Source organism: Pipra filicauda, unplaced genomic scaffold, assembly GCF_003945595.2.
Source record: "Pipra filicauda isolate LSUMZ 115617 unplaced genomic scaffold, ASM394559v2 scaffold19_size4547281_pilon, whole genome shotgun sequence".
Classification (NCBI taxonomy): domain Eukaryota; kingdom Metazoa; phylum Chordata; class Aves; order Passeriformes; family Pipridae; genus Pipra; species Pipra filicauda.
Window position 1 is genome coordinate 1,686,104 of NW_024104309.1, and position 15,706 is coordinate 1,701,809.

General features: G+C 54.7%; 2 protein-coding genes and 1 non-coding gene across 4 annotated transcripts; all 3 read left to right on the forward strand.

Moving 5' to 3' along the window:
* The first annotated feature begins 2,134 nt into the window (after positions 1-2,134).
* Positions 2,135-8,355, forward strand: TMEM61 (transmembrane protein 61). 2 transcript variants are annotated; one of them, XM_027748835.2, is made up of 3 exons: positions 2,135-2,190; positions 5,410-5,823; positions 7,824-8,355. In XM_027748835.2, exons 2-3 carry the CDS (start codon positions 5,471-5,473, stop codon positions 8,107-8,109), a joined length of 639 nt encoding a protein of 212 aa, XP_027604636.1. In that variant the 5' UTR covers positions 2,135-2,190; positions 5,410-5,470; the 3' UTR covers positions 8,110-8,355. The 2 variants fall into 2 exon arrangements, with proteins under 2 accessions (XP_027604636.1, XP_027604637.1); XM_027748836.2 differs by lacking the exon at positions 2,135-2,190 and adding an exon at positions 2,295-2,647.
* Positions 8,356-9,662: 1,307 nt separating this feature from the next.
* BSND (barttin CLCNK type accessory subunit beta) lies at positions 9,663-12,870 on the forward strand. The gene is made up of 4 exons (XM_027748775.2): positions 9,663-9,839; positions 10,909-10,988; positions 11,366-11,608; positions 12,351-12,870. Exons 1-4 carry the CDS (start codon positions 9,663-9,665, stop codon positions 12,634-12,636), a joined length of 786 nt encoding a protein of 261 aa, XP_027604576.1. The 3' UTR covers positions 12,637-12,870.
* A 2,266-nt stretch (positions 12,871-15,136) lies between these two features.
* TRNAG-CCC lies at positions 15,137-15,207 on the forward strand. The gene has a single exon. It is a non-coding gene; the product is annotated as a tRNA-Gly (tRNA).
* The last annotated feature ends 499 nt before the right edge of the window (positions 15,208-15,706 follow it).

Consider the following 15,706-nt stretch of genomic DNA (forward strand, 5'->3'; position numbering starts at 1 on the left):
ACTTATTTATCCTGATTATACATTGAAATACACTATTTTACATGCGATTTGCTGCAGCAGCAAAATTAGGTGAACAATGAATCAAAAAGCAGCACTTTTTTTTGTGCCAGCAGTGTTGCTCAAGCTCAGCATCCTTACCTGGGGGAGGCAATTACTGGAACAATCTCTTTCCCTGTTCCTCCTTTGTTCCTGTTCTTGCAGAGGCTGTAACTGTCTTTTATATCTCCCTGTTTTCCCCACTGCGGTTTCACTGTGCATGGGATGTTTTACATATTTTGCACTTAGATATTCTGCCTTTATTCTGGAGAAGCCCTTTGACTGTGCCCTGTGATGTTTTGCAGCACCTCGTCCACCAGCAGGAAAGTTCTCGGAGAGGGAAAATGCAGTTTGGCCAAGGTGTTGCTAAGCAGACAGACATGCTGGCGCCACTCAGCACTTCCAACCTCTACCTTGTGGTGAAATATTTGTCGTGGGTTTGTGGCTGCCTGTAAGCCAGATCTCTGGGGAAGGCAGAAGGTTGCAGATGGTTGTGGGGCTGTAGGACCAGCGTGTTTGCAGAGAGCCACCTTCTTCTCTGCAGCCCTGTGCTGGGAATAGAACAGTTGTGCACAAACAGCACCTTGAAGTGCTTCAGAAGCTTTTTGACAATCAAATTTCAGTTAAATATAATATCTGAGCAGGTAATGAGCAGAAGAAGGTGCCTCATTGTCCTTCAGCAGGGGAACTGGTGATTCACAGTGCCCACGTCATTCGTGAATGGTGATGTGAGCTCTCAGCAATGACATGTCTGCAACAGAAAAACCAAGATATTAATTTTTGGGATCCTGGGGCCAAACTCCATCCTGTCAAGGAGCAAAAAACCATGGTATTTGGAGGACATCTAGGATTTACTGTCAGGGATTGCACTATGAGGCTCGAGAACCTTGCTGCATCCAGCCCGAGGGCTGAGGCCACACTGGGGTGCTGACCTTGGGGGTCCCTGCCCCGTGTTCCTCTGTGATGGAGACCCAACCTGCTGCAGGACCAGCCCCGTGTGAACCAGCCCTCCTCGTGCCTCAGTTTACCATTTGTATAACTCCACAGTGTCTTCAGGTAAATGGGGCTGTACAGCCACATTTTCTCAGCTGGGTTGAATGGCTTCTAAGCATGTATGAAGCTGATATGAATTCCACAATAGGGCTTTGCACCAGTCCCTGCAGCCTGTGTGGGTAAACCCTGAGCTGGTTTTGAGCCAGTGAGGTGAGGAGCTACAAGCAGCCAAGGGTATCCATAGAAATGGCTTTGCCTGTCAGCAGTGCTCAGCTGCAGCCCAAGAGCAGCGTGATGGATCTGTGAGATGCACATTCATTGCACAGCATGGCATGGCAGCTCTTGATCAAATCTCCCTCCAGCTCTGTGATGAGGAATTGTGTGTGAAACCAGATGCCATCATACCAACCATCCTGAAACTCAGATCAGAGCACCCTCAGCTTGTTTAATATCCAGGTGTTCTCATGAGTGCTGCAGGGTAATGGTTTTAAACGAAAGAGGGTTTATTTAGATTAGATATAAAGAAGAGATTTCTTTACAGTGAAGTTGGTGACACACTGGCACAGGTTGCCCAAAAAGGTGATGGATGCCCCATCCCTGAAAAATTCAAGGCCAAGTGGGATAGGGCTCTGAGCAGCCTGACTTAGTTGAAAGAATCTCTGGTGATTGCAGGGACGTTGAACTAGATGGCCTTTAAAGGTCCCGCCCAACCCAAACCATTCCACGGGGGAAAGGGACAATACTGGCGTTTGACAGAGAGGTGAGGAGAACTAAAGCGGTCACAAAGCAAGCTTGGGGCAGAGATCCTCCTGTGCTGCAGCGTGGGTGTCCCACCCATAGGGCAGTGATGTCCCACCCGTGGGGCAGTGTCTTCCACAGGGCAGGACGATGTCCCAGCCGCAGAGGAAGCCCTGACGCACACCGACGGGACGGGACGGGACGGGATAGGAAGGGATAGGATGGGATAGGACGGGACGGGAGCGGGACGGCGCTGAGGGGAGCCGGGACTGCCCGCCCCTCCGGGCCGTGCCGTGCCGAGAGGGAGCGCCGGTCCCTGCCCGCCCCGAGCCGCCACCGCCCCCCGCCCGCCCCCGGCCCCGCCCGCCCCGCGGGCCGCGCTCGGCGGAGCCGCCGCTCGGCCGGAGCGGGGCTGGCGCGGCGGTGAGTACGGCACGGGGCGGGGGGCTTGGGGGGACGCGGCACCCCCGGCTGGGCGCTGTGCCGCAGGGGAGAGGAGGTGCGGGCACCGGCCGCGGCGGGAAGAGAGCCCTGGGGGTACCGCCGGGATCGGCCACCTTAGAGGTGAACGATGCTCAGGCTTCGCCCCAAAGCCTGGCAGGGGACACAGGACGGGGGGGGAGGCATGTGCTTCCCTCTGTCCGAACCTGCCTCGGGAGGCTGAGTGCACCAGATGTCTCGGATGCTCTTCCAAAGCGTCACTGTTACTTTGCTTTGGATGGAGACCAAACCCTCACTAACAGCAATAACAAAAAAAAAAAGCAAATTTGGATAGAGGCAGGAAGGGATCTCCCTAATGACATGCTCACTCTCTGGCGCATCTCTTCCCGGCGCTCCATCTGCGACTAAAGCTCTCCAGCCCCGCGTGGAAGGACAGTCCGTAAGTGCCATGGAGGGATGGGTCTGGAGGTGGATTTCTACTTGATAGCAGTGGGAGAGGTTCAAAACTCTTTTCTTTTCTTATGTTGCTAGAAAAGAGCGTTTTTCTGAGTAATGCTTAGTAGACCTCATGAATCACCATCTGCATAACTTTATATGGGGGCTGCTATTCTCAGCATCTCAGTGGAACTATGTAAACTATCAACATTCATATCTGTTTGTACATGCAACGTGCAAATCTATTCCCCGGAAAACTATTTCAGAGCAGGTCAAAGGAGGAGACAGCAGAACAAAATGTCAGGGTGGCTCGGCGGGTGGAGACCGGTGTTGGGGAGCCAACAGTTGCCTCCTTGGAGGGACAGCCCCTCTGTGAAAGTGTACTGGGAATGCTCACCAGGAGAGGTGCTGTGCGGGATGCTGAGTGCTCCGGGAGTGGAGCCAGAAGAGACTCGAGGATCAGGGACTCAGGTCCTGCCCTGGCCTTGCTCCTTCAGACTCTTCTTCCAGAGGCTGATGTGCTGAGAAAACATTGTGGGTCTTTTAGAGAGGCTCAGGAGAGCTGTGGAAACACAAGAAGGGGTTTGGCAAGGGGACGGCACAGCGGCAATGTCACCCAGTGATGGCAGTGCCACCCAGCTCGGCTGAGCTGCCCCCGCACACGTGCTGCGGGAGCACATGTGGGTAGTTTGGAGGAGCTTTCAGCGCTGCTCCCCGAGCTGTGCTGGTTTTGTCAAGAGAGAAGAGTTTATTCTCTTGAGCTGTCAATCCATCACCTCCCAGAGGCTCTCCGCCTTCCCTCCGCCTCCCCCTTGCTGCCAGCGCTCCCAGATGTGCACAGTGCTGCAGGCTGCAAAATTCCCCGTGCCCAGGCAGGGGAATCACAAACCTCACCAGGGAACTCACAGCATCTCCCAAACCTCACCAGTCTGACCCCAAAATGAGAAGAGTTGCAGAAGTTGAATGTTTCAATTCTTGGTGCTGGTTCAATCCAGGCTTTCAGTTTGGAGTGACCTGACATTTCCAAGCAGTTGGATTGAAAGCTTTGCTGTAGGGTTTTTTGGGTCATTTTTTTTTCCTTAAATAATATTGGCTGAAATTTTTCCATGAAAATTTGTTGCTCTCCAAAGGAGCTGCATTCATGGGTCAGTAGTGTCCTTGCACTCCCCTGAGCATCTCCTGCTGCAAGGCAACATGAGTCTAGTTCTGTTGTGTCCTGCTTGTGCTTAGTCATGGAGTGGAGATGCTGATCCCTAGTAGCATCTAATACCATCTCCAACAGTTCCTGCTCTGTCTCAGCTCAGCCAATCCCCTGCCATTCAGGAGGGAGCATCCTAACATGTCCCCCTGTTATGGGTGGAAGCTCTGTCTTCTCCCACCCCAGGTACGTGACCTCATTCCCAGTAGGTGACTGCAGCTGCCTGAGTGACAATTTGGGCTCATGACCCTGGGACAAGAGCTGGAGTGTGCTGCTTTCCTGCAGGCTTCCCAAATCCCACTTCTCATCCAATTCCTTCATTAAACATAGATTAGATCAGATAGTGTTTCTTTCACTACAAAGTAATTTGACTTTCCATTTAGTGGGCCCATCTGATAAATAATGGCTTCAAATAATATGATTCCACCTGACCTTGATCACATCAAGTCCATGCTGGACTTTTGCTCCCTGCCTAGCTCTGGCTCAGCACTTCCAGACCTCAGAGTACAATTTAAGTCCCCACTCTTGGAGGTGAGCCCTGCCTGGAGGAATGGAGACCAAAGCCACCACATTATCTTCATGTTACTGACACACAGGCAAAGTGACGAGTGCAGAGGTGACAACCGAGTGTAGATCATCCATCTGTCCATCCACCTCTGTGCTTGAGCCCCAATTCCATCCTGGCTGTGCAGGCTCTCCACTGGCACTGCCACCATGAGAAACCCTCAAAAACGAGTTACTCAAGACTGAATCTGTCTGGGGGTGTTGGGTGCTCAATTCCCACATGGTCCAAAGCTTTTTGTCCTTCAAGAAATAGGAGCTGAACCTGAATCTTCTTGCTGGGCACTGAGCAGGGCCAGAGGGGATTTGGTGGGACCTCTCTGCCTCTGCCTCAGTCGGTTGGCTGGGAGCTGGGGATGCACAAGCCCAGGGAGCAGATGCTCTCTGTTGCTGGAAAAAGCAATGAGGAGTGAGAGCCCCACAGAGATCAGAAACCAGGTCTCCCTCCCCAAATTTTCCAGCACCAGGGAAGCGTGGTTGCTCTCTGCATGTGACGTTTAGCTGAGAAGGGCCACCCAGCAGGGAGAAACCACCTTGATAGGGAGGGTGAAGGTTGTGATAACATGTGTGGGATGGATCTGAGAAGGTGTGCACTGGAGCTGACCCTAACCTCTTCCATAAGCTGTGCTTTGATCAGAAACCCAGCTGGCGTTCTGCCAAGCTTGGGAGGAAATCTGGAATAAAACCCAAAGACAAGAGCTATGAAAGCCCCCAGAGCTGCCCTGGCTGGAATTTCCACCCAGCCTCTATGGGAGTGCTGTGTTGTTTCTTGAAATTGAGGATGTTTTTACGAGGCTGTTGGGAAGTTTATTTGTTCAAACCGCACTGGCTTTGCTCTGCCCAAGGGCTTCCCATCTGAGGTGGTGGAAATGCCCTTTCTGATGGTCAGTAGTAAGTAGCTAAAGAGGCTGCACTCCCTGTAGAGGTCCTAGCTCAGTGATTGTCTCCTCTGGGAGGTCTTCCATGACCTTGTCCTGCTCAAACTTTGCTCCCTTCTTGTCTTGCAGGACGTGGGCTCTCTCATGCCTTGTCTCGCTCTTCTTCCCTCCTAAAACCTCCTTCTGAAGGATGGCAGCTGCCTCTTTCCGCTATGGCCTGACCATCACTGGAGCTGTGCTGCTGGTGACGGGAACGCTGTGCTTTGCCTGGTGGAGTGATGGGGAGGTCGGCTCATCGACTGGCAGCGGGACTCGCCTCCTGCCTCCCCGGGAAGCCGAGGCAGTTCCCAGCTCCTCCTCCTCCAGCGCCCTGCTCCGCTCTGTCAGCTTCTTCTGCTGTGGTATCGGTGGCATCCTCCTCCTCTTCGGCCTCCTCTGGTCCGTGAAAGCCAACACCAGGGTGGTCTCCCGCCGCTACCAGTACCATTTCCCCAGGGACCTGCAGTACTTCACCGCGGAGCCCCCGGAGAAGTGGAACTGCAGGTGGGTGCCACGTCCCTGTGCGGTGCTTGGGTGGGCAGAAGTGGAGGGTGGTCTTGGCTGTCCCATGTGCCTGAGCCTGCTCCCAGACTGGCTTGCTGGTGAGCTTACAGGAGCAACAACACATCTGCACTGCCAGCCACTGCTCAGACCCCGGTCTGTGCTCTCCTCCTGCTCCTGAGCAGATGCTCTTGCTCATTAGTGTCAACACGAGCATCCACACTCCCCTCCCTGCCAGCCCCTGTCTGCCTACACTGGCTGCACCCGTGGCCAGCTTGGCTGCATCCAGCTCTCCTTGCCCTGCAGGGCCATCACAGAGGGAGGCAACATCTCCTTAGCAGAGCCACCAAGCAGAAGACTACACTGGTTTTCTGGCAGAAGGTTTGAATTTGGGGGTGGGGAGGTCACCCAGACCTCTAGCTGTTGAATCCTGCCCTGGTCTCTCAGGTCTGCAATGCTGTATAAAGATGAGGGTGTTTATGCCATCTTTAAGGGAAGCCAAATCTGTGTTAAAAGAGACTTAAAAGAAAAAAAAATAAAGAAAATAACCCTTGGAATGGCATCAAGAGTGTTGTTAGAGAGTCCTTCTATGAAGCCTATTTTGGGGTGTAGAAAGACCCCTCACCCTGAACACCACTGTTACCTTTTGGGCCCCAGACTCTTCCAGTGTGAAGATCACTTCTTGATTTAAAAGTTTTTTGCTCAAAAGTTTTTGGTTTTTTTTCCCCAGAGACTGCAGTAGAAATGGAGCCAGCCGGCCCTTCCCAGTGCTGTTTTATGGGGTCACAGCAAAGATCTTGGCTCCAGCATAAATCAGGCTCTAGGGAAAAGCAGCACTAAGAGAAACTCTTAAGAACATTAAACCATAAAATTTCAGTTGGAGTGGGAGGCACGTTCCTGGTTCTCTCGGGGTTTCAGTGCCCATCTGAGTATCTGTGAGATTGTGATCCAGTCTGGGTACTCTGGGGAGAGGTTTCACCTCCCGTGGAGAGCTTTGCTGTGCCCCCATGGGGAATGTCCCTTTCCCTGAGCTTCCGACTTCCATGCTGGATGGGACACAGTGCCCTGGCACTGTTGGTGCTGTGACAGCTCCTCCAGCCCCAGCAAAGCATGCTATGCTGGGATAAATCCTTCTCTCTGCATTTCCAAGACAACATCCCCATGCAAACTGAGGCTGTTTGGCAAAATTGTGAGCACAGAAGCCCAAGGTGGTCTGTCTGGGACAGGAAGCTGCCAAGAGTTCAGGATGGAGGCACCCCTGTAGAACACTGCAGCTTTTCCTTTGGACCAGCTGTGCTCTGCGATGCCCACCACCTCCCCAGTGCACTGTGCTGTATTTCATCTGCAACGATGAGTTGCTTTCATAGCCTCCCCAGCTTTGGGCTGCACAGTTCCATAGGGTGCCAAGCAGGACCCTGCACAGGGCAAAGGTTGTCCAAAGGTTTTCCCTGTACACAAGCTGTGTTTGCTCAGCAAAGCACTGCTGGAAGTGACACCAGGCTTGGCTGGTGCATGGAGGGCTCTGGCAGGCACAAGAGTGTGGTGTGACCGCATTGAACCGGGATTGCTGCCCCTTGCCCAGACGTTTGTGCCAAACTGCTCCCTTGGCTACTGGCAGCCTCTGTGACTAAGGGGTGAATTTGCAATTAGGCAGGTGATGGAGGTGCTCTTCTGCCTATGGGACCTTGTCACAAGGTCTGATGGATAATGCCTTTCCTCCTGCATGGCTCCCCACCTTGGTCATCCCTTGATCCTGGGCATGCAAAACCTGCCGATGTGCTGTCTCCAGCATATGTGTCCATCATGCTTAGATGGGGTTGAAGGGGTGTTCCGATGCTGCAATTGATGGGCACTGGGATGCTCTGGTTGATGGGACACTGGGATGGTTCTGGTTGACAGGGCACAGGGATACTCCAGTTGGCAAGTGCTGGGGTGGTCCAGTTATTGGGTGCTGGGATGCTCTGGTGATGGTGTGTGCTGCTGGGTTTCTTCTTTCCTCGCAGCAACTGGGATGCCAGTGCCATCCCCACCTACGAAGAAGCCCTGACCTGCAGACCTGCCCATGGTGCCCTGGCCTATGTCCAGCCCCCGAGGAGGAAGGAGGATCTCACGCCACCCCTGTACCACTACCTGGAGGAGGATGAGAGCTGGCAGGGTGGCCGCCGGCGCAGCTCCTCCGACAGCGCCTTGTTCCGCCCCAGCCCATCCTGGCTGGAGACCCTGCACCCTGAGGAGCCGCAGGCAACGCCTCCCCCCAGCTATGAAAACATCAATGTCCGAGGGGTCTGAGCTGGGGGCAGCAAGGGCCATGACTCTGTGGGTGGCTGCCCAGTCCCTCAGCTTTAAACCGAGCCCCTTCCTTTGCGGGGAGGAGAGGAGGGTGGGTGAGGAGGGGAAAGGGTCAGCCGGGCTTTCTGAGCTATCAGTCCAGGGCTGTTGGGATTGCGGGTCCTGTGGGTGATGCATTCAAAGCGTTGGGGGTAACTGGCATGTTTGAAAGCCTTCATATTTTTAATAAAACCGCTGTTGGTTGCAGATGCTTTGTGTTCCCTGCTCTGCCCCACCCTTGGGAGCTCCTTTCAGGCTGCCCACTCAATAATAAAAACTGCAGCAGAGAATGAGGAATCTGGCCAGAGAAAACCCAGCTCTGTGCCGCCCCATTTGCTCCTCTGCCTTTGCAGTGCCCCTTCTGGCCCTACCTCCATCCCTTCCACCTTGCTTCCCAATGTACTGACTTCCCACGCCTGACTTCATGTAGTGTAGAGATGCTCAGTGGCTCATGTGTGTGGTCAGGGCATCCAAGTGCACTTGGCATTTCAGACGGCATCCTATAAAGAGCCATCCTGAGCACACAGCCCCCTCCCTGCACACCATGGGTGGGTTTGCAGCCTTGCCCAGAGGAAAGGCCAGCGGCTGTGGGGGCCACTGCTGGTTCCTCCATCCCACCAAAACAATGGGGTGCCCTGGGTTCCCTGCAGACCTGCAGAGTGGATTTGGAGCCATAGCCACGTACAACATATTGCTTATAATATAATTATTTGTATGTGCTCCCACATGTGCTGGAAAGTAAGGGAATAAAATTAAGGCTAATTAAAGCCACCAACACTGTCTAGCTGTTGGATATGTTTTGGGAAGGGAACACCTTCTAACGCTCCAGCTCCAACTTAAGCAAACACAGGGCACAGGGATATTCTGTCCTCACTGCCCCTGGGAGGACCAACCCCACTCCATCCTTCCCTGGCTTTAGTCCCCCCTTTGTAGCCCACCTGCTGCCCAATGAAGCAGCCTTAGCACTCAGCCGGAGAAAGACAAGGGATGTTCCAAACCCATGGGCCTCCAGAAAGACCATGGAGCACTCCCTCCTTCCCTGTTGCAGCCCTGCAGTCCTTGAGAACGTGCTGCACCCTGAAATACCCCTTATTTGGGCCTCTGCCAGCTCCAGTTTATGGCCAAGTCCAGCTTCAGTGCCCAGGGCTGGGAAAATCCCAACAGGATCAGCCACTCTCCAGGTTCCTGTCTCCACTGCCATGGCCCCCTCTCCCTCCCTGCCCCTTCCCCAGGCATGGGGTGCCCGCAGGGAAGGTTACGTGGACACGTGCCGGGCGGCTTCACTGGAGTGTGAATGGCGGGTCAGTGTTTGCATTCATTACAAACCCATTAAAAACTGGCTGGCTCAGCCCTGGGCAGGACCAGGTTAGCGTGCAGCTGATCCTCAGCTCCTGGCAGCCTCCGGAAAGAGAAACCACTCCTTGCCTTACCCTGCAGGTGTGCTCAGCGGGCAGCAGTGGCAGGTAAACGGGCTCCCTGGCATCTCTCCTTCCTGTCTCTCCCACCCAGAGCCCATGGCAGAGGAGAAGACCTTTCGTTACGGGTTCATCATCTTGGGTTTCTTCCTGGTGATGACGGGAATTTTCATCATGAGTGTGGAAAAGCCCCACATCTACATCACCTTCTGTGTCCTGGGTGTGCTGCTCGTAGCCGTGGGCATCACCTGGAGCATGTGCCAGTGCTACCCAAAGGTAGGATCCATCCTGCTGCTGAGTACTTTGGGGGGCCTGGGGGCTCAGCTGGGTTTGGGGGGCTTCGGCTGCTGTGGATGTGCAGCCTTGGGCTGCGTCTCAACTTCCCCATCCATGGGGTGAGGTAGCAGCAGATACCAGGGGAAGCCAGCTGGAGTGATCTGGAGGAGGGATTGTTGGTTTGGGATGCTCATGGCCTGCTGATGCCTGCAGGATGTAGCCCCTTGTCCCTCGCCCCCCTGTACTCCTGCACCCTTCAAACCCCAGAGCCTGGTGCTTTGCTTCCAAGCAGGCAGCAGGGAATAATCCCAAGGAAATAAACTTGTGTTTGTCTCTCCCATGCAAACCCTTCCCAAACTAGCCCCTTCATTGGGGCCTGAGGCTTGGCAAGCTCCCAGGACTTCCAAGAAAGGACTGTCAAGGCCAAGGATGTTGGAGGGTCCTGGCCCCCCAGAGCCCAGCCCTCACCTACCAGTCTCCTTGGCAAAGGGCACTGCCAGCAGGGAGAGCAGCCACGTGTCCCTGCCCTGGGAAACGGGTCTAGCAGAAAAGGGTTTTTTAGAAGGAGAGGGTGGCTGTGGCACTGCTCTGGGCGCTGCCTGTCAACAACTTGGCTACCCTCCAAAATGTGGCACGGTGACCTCAGGACCTGGGACCAGGTGGGACCTCTGAAACTGGCTGTGTTTCCTGGGATTGGGGTGAAGCTGATCCCAGTTATCCCCCAAAGCCGAGTTCAACCTCAGCGAGGAGGGAGATGTGGCTTTGCTGCTGTGCTTGGGGCTCAAGGATAGGGCACCCTCAGTGTTGTCCCTGACCACTGACCTCCCCTGTGGGCCCTGGGACCTGCTCTGGGCTTGGGGACATGCGTGACTCCACTGGGGAAAAGAGTTGTGCTGGATTCATTCATCCCTTACTGATTTTGCCCAAAAAAGCCCATTTCCAATCAAGACATCAAAATGTGGTGGGAAAACACCCTAAACCCAGCTGAAAGGGCACTCCGGCCCTTTTACCACTGAGGGTCGAGTGTGCCCAGCACAGCCCCTGGGCTCTTCCTTCCTTTTTCCCCCAGATAACATTCATTCCTGTGGACCCTGAGGCTGAGCGGTTCCTGGACCACAAACCCACGGTGCTGCCACAGAAGGACATCGGGTGGGTCCCAAAATCTGTACACAGAGTTATAGGTGTGCCCTGGGGATGAGGGCAGTGTTTGAGACTGGGGACAACTGCACTGATTGCAGCACAAAATGCCAAGCAGGAGCCAGGGCGGGGCAGGCAAGGGATGTCTGAGCCATCCCAAGGCTGGAGCCTGAGTGATGCTGGGGGATGCCAAGCATCTGGCTGTGTAGCTGTGGGTATCCCCTTCAAGGACCCACTGGCTCTGCTGCTGGTGTGGGGAGTGATGTGGCCTTGGTAGCCTCTAAAGCCACTCCCTCAACTGATGGAGCCCTCTGTGCAAGTGCCTGAGGATATTCCAGCTCCATGGGGTCCAGGTCCTGCTCAGCACCCTGTTATTCCTTTGCCCACAGCTTTGTTGCTCCCTGCCCTGACCAAGAGGCCACCAACACCTATGAGAAGAGCCTGCCATCCTATGAGCAGATCCAGAGGCAGGCAGTGGGCTCAGCTCCACTCCCACCCACGGCACAGCCCAGATCCCTCAGCTGCTCCCAATCAGCCGTGCAGGCCAAAGCAGAGGTCCACCGGGAGCTCGGGGGTGCTGGACACCCCCCACAAGACCTGGCACCTCATCTGGAAACAGTGGCAGGCAACTGGTATGTGATGCTTTTGGGGTCAGGGTCGCACTGGTGGGATGCAGGGTGAAAATGGGAAGGATCAGACCAGGTCCTCCCAGGGGAGGGAAAGGAGGCAGAGGGGTCTTTGCTGCTCACACAGCACTGAGTACCCAGACTCCCCAGCCTCTGTGGAGCCTGGATGGTGTCTCAACCCACAGGGAGTCTCTGTACCAAATTATTTCCCAGGAAGAAGTCAGGATGGGCTTTGGTTGTAATTTGCATTTTCCTTTAATTTTATCAATACAAATAACATTCCTCACCAGAATAAACCCCAAGTTTCTGGTCAGACTTTGGTAGCAATGAGATGCCCAGTACTCGACCAGTAAACCAGACGCCATGTATGATGTCCAAGCACTGGTTTGGGAGTCCCAAAGGGATTTGCAAGTGATGGAGTGAACCATGCAGGCTCAGGGCGTAGGACTTGGATGCATCTGCAGCTGGATTGGGTGCACTGCTTTCCGCTTGGGATGCAGTAAAGGCAAGGGCAGCCACCACTTTGTCCCATGGGCAGAAGGAGTCTGGCAGGCAGATGTCCTTATAAAGGCATGCATGAGGTGGCTGGGATAGTGTGCTCCCAGGGTGCTCCAGCCACCCAGCAAGCGGACTGGTGATGCTGGGATGCTGGCTGAGCAATGCTCCAGCAGCCACCAGCTCCAAAGAAAGCCCCAGCTGTGTTTGGCGTAACTCCCACACCACCCATCAGCCCTCCCTGTCCCCACAGCCCCCCTCGTCCGGCGCCGGGGGATGCACCGCTGGCATCCCTCCTGGAGGAGATGGACACGCCATCACTGGAGGGCTCCATGCCCGGCACCCCCACGCCACAGAGCCGGACCCTGCCATCCACTGCTCGCTCTGGCTGCACCCCGACCAGCTCCCCGGTGCGGGGACAGCACTCCGGATCCCCCCACAAAGGCACTGGGGAGGAGGATGACCTTTATTATGGGCTCCAAGAGGAGCCGGATGCTCTGCTCAAGGAGAGTGACTGCCTTTTTGAGCCTGAAAACTGATTTCCCAGATAAAATGACCACTTGGCATGGACTTATCTCACGGAGGGGATGCAAACATCACGGCCTGGAGGAAAGGGGATGCCCCCAAAAGTGCAGCGCCTGCAGCACAGAAGGTCCCCCAGGCTTCTGCACCCCTTGGACACACCTAGCCTTTCTGGAGGCTTTCATTCCCCCAAAACTCAAATGGGGGACTGCCGCCTCCTGAATTCCAGAGCATATAGGACAAGACCCCCCTCGCTGGAGCCCTTTGGATGGGCACAGAGAAGCTGGGCTGGGCAGGATCTGGGAGAAATACTGTACTTGGGAAGGAAAAGCATTAGTTTTGCTGCTTGGAACAGGATCAAGTTTAGGTGGGTAAAGATGTGCTCACACCAGGTGGGCTTGATGAGGCAGAGATGTCCTCAAAGTCATTCTCCCACTTATCCAACTCCCCTGAAATTAAAATCAGATCCTGAGACTCCTCCTGCAGGCAGCCTTCATGTCTCTCGGTTGGGAGAGGGGTGATGGAGGTGACAGACTGTGCTGTCCTTCATTTTCTGCACGAGGACCAGGTTCCAGTGCCATTGGGAGTGGAAAGAAGAGGATTCAGCTCAGCCAAAACCCTGGTGATGGCACTTGAGGTGGTGACTTTGGGCACCTGCACTGGGTCAGTGTCAACAACCACAGGGCTGTGGGTGGGCTCGGACACTGGCACCCACCATCCCCAAACTCTCTCTGAATAATAAGTATTTGTTTCAAACCATGTTGATGGATCTAAGCCTGGTTTGTCACCATGACAGAGGTGACACAGCAACTCCCCCAGACTGCTTGTACCATGAAGAGATGGCAGCACTGGTGGGAGTCGTGACCTCTGCCTGCCCTTTATTTGCTTGAGACCATGGGGATCTGTGTGGCTGAGCCTCCCCAGGGAGGTGGGTTTGGATCTAACCACCAGCAGATCTAACAGTGTGGGGATTCTGAGAGTCCCTCACCCTGTTTTGGGAAAGCTGGGCTGGATGCTGCCTGTGCATGGCATGGCCCCAGGAGGCGTGGGAGCACATGTGTGCTGACACAGCAGCTCTTCTGCAAATTTTGTAGAATCACAGAATGGTTTGGGTTGGAAGAGAGCTCAAAAATCATCTAGTTCCAATCACCCAAACCCAAAAATACAGGGAAAGCTGTCCTCCATCACCTAAGGAGGATGAAGCATGAAAGCCCTGGAAGGATGCTCCCTGTGCTCCCCTGATGACCAGGGAGTTCTGTGCTGGTACAGTCCAGGGTGTGCAAGAAGAGCCTCTACCTGGGGCTTCAGGCCCCTGTGACACCCCTCCTGGTGTTACTGCACCCCTCACTCACCTTGGCATCACCAAAGCAGCAAGGGAGAAGGGCACGGAGCACCTACGCACTCGAGGTATTTACAGGCAACAGGAGGGTGGGGAATGGAGGCTCCAGTGTTGGCCAAACATTGCCACAGGAGTGAGAGCAGCTGTCTGGGAGGAAGCAATAACAAATTGGTTACACATACTCCTGCCTGTCCTTCCTGGTGGGGTGTGCGTGTGGTAGCTGCAGGGACACTGTTTGAACGAGGCCGTGTCTCACCGAGTTTCAGAGGGTGCCTGGGGCAGGATGTCACTCTGTGTCACTGGCTCCTACGGAGTGTGGGAATCTGGTAGAGACCTGAAAGCTTTTGCCTCTAAAAGCATGGAACAGTTTGGATTGGGAGAGACCTTTAAAGACCATCTGGTCCAATCTCCCTGCCATGGGCAGGGACACCTTCCACTAGACCAGGTTGCTCCAAGCCCCATCTAACCTGGCCTTGAATGTTTCCAGGGATGGGGCAGCCACAGTTTCTCTGGGAAACCTGTGTCAGTGCCTCACCACCTTCACAGTAAAGAATTTCTCCCTAATATCTAATCTAAACCTGCCCTCTTTCAGTTTGAAGCCATTCCCACTTGTCCTATCACTATATGCCCTTGTCAGAAGTGTCTGTCCAGCTCTCCTGCACCCCCTCTACTGAAAAGGGCTCCAAGGTGTTCCTGGAGCCTTCTCCAGGCTGAACATTCCCAGCCCTTTCAGCCTTTCCTCAGAGGAGAGGTGTCCTATCTCATGTCCTGGCACTCACTACTGCTTTTGGCGAAAGAAATTTACTTTCCAAAAGCATTTCTTCCGATGGGGCAGGGGAGGGGGCTGACACGGGGCCTGGACCCTCCCTCCCACGGGACCCTTTGCACAGGTGTATGAGTCCCCCCATCCCTGGTGCAGCATCCTTGAGCCGAAGGACTCGGATCCTGCGCCGGCCGAGGTTAAACATTGTGGGAATCGGGACATTCCTGCATGGCATTAAGCGAGCAGCAGGGCTTTTGGGGATGGGGGGAGGAATTACCACCCGCTCGCCGCCCACGAGTGTCACTCACCCGCAGGGACTCCGCGGCGGGGAGCCGATGAAGGAGAGGAAGGGGCAGCCACGTGGGGTGGGGTGGTGCCCGTGCACTTGAGGGCCCGCGGGAACAGTGACATCAGCGCACCAGTGGTGTAGTGGTATCATGCAAGATTCCCATTCTTGCGACCCGGGTTCGATTCCCGGCTGGTGCAAAAAAAGAAAATGGGCCTTCTTTGATTTGTGGCACCACGACAGAGAACTATCAAGTTCCGGGGAAGTGCCGGGTTTTTTTATGCTATGGGATGGGAGAGAGTCCGGCCCAGCATCGCCCAGCCCCCTGCCCGCACCGCCCTGCGGCTCCCTGGGAATAGAGTGCAACAAGGATTTACAGGTCCTTCCCCCTTGTTGGAGTCCTCTCTGATTCCTCCTCTGCTCTCTCCTTCCTCCCCCCTCAACAGGAGCCCCCCTCTGTACACGGACACAGCCGGTGATCCCGCTGCTCTCAGCAGCAGGAGGAAGCGCTACTGGAAGCACCCCAGGGTGCCAGGACCAAATCAGACCTGTTCTCTACAAGGTGCAAGTTTTGGGCTATTTCTGAATATTTTTTCAATTAAATAAATAATCTTTCTGCAGATATCTACTCCTGGAGAGAGCTCCAGAGCTGGGCATCTCTCACACTCTCAGTCCAGTTCTGGTGCTGGATGTTCATGC

Coding starts and splice junctions, on each gene's coding strand:
- TMEM61 (XM_027748835.2), top strand. CDS start 5,471: ATGGCAGCTGCCTCTTTCCGCTATGGCCTGACCATCACTGGAGCTGTG. Junction 5,824..7,823: donor CCGGAGAAGTGGAACTGCAG/GTGGGTGCCACG, acceptor CTTTCCTCGCAG/CAACTGGGATGCCAGTGCCA.
- BSND (XM_027748775.2), top strand. CDS start 9,663: ATGGCAGAGGAGAAGACCTTTCGTTACGGGTTCATCATCTTGGGTTTC. Junction 10,989..11,365: donor CTGCCACAGAAGGACATCGG/GTGGGTCCCAAA, acceptor CTTTGCCCACAG/CTTTGTTGCTCCCTGCCCTG. Junction 11,609..12,350: donor GAAACAGTGGCAGGCAACTG/GTATGTGATGCT, acceptor CTGTCCCCACAG/CCCCCCTCGTCCGGCGCCGG.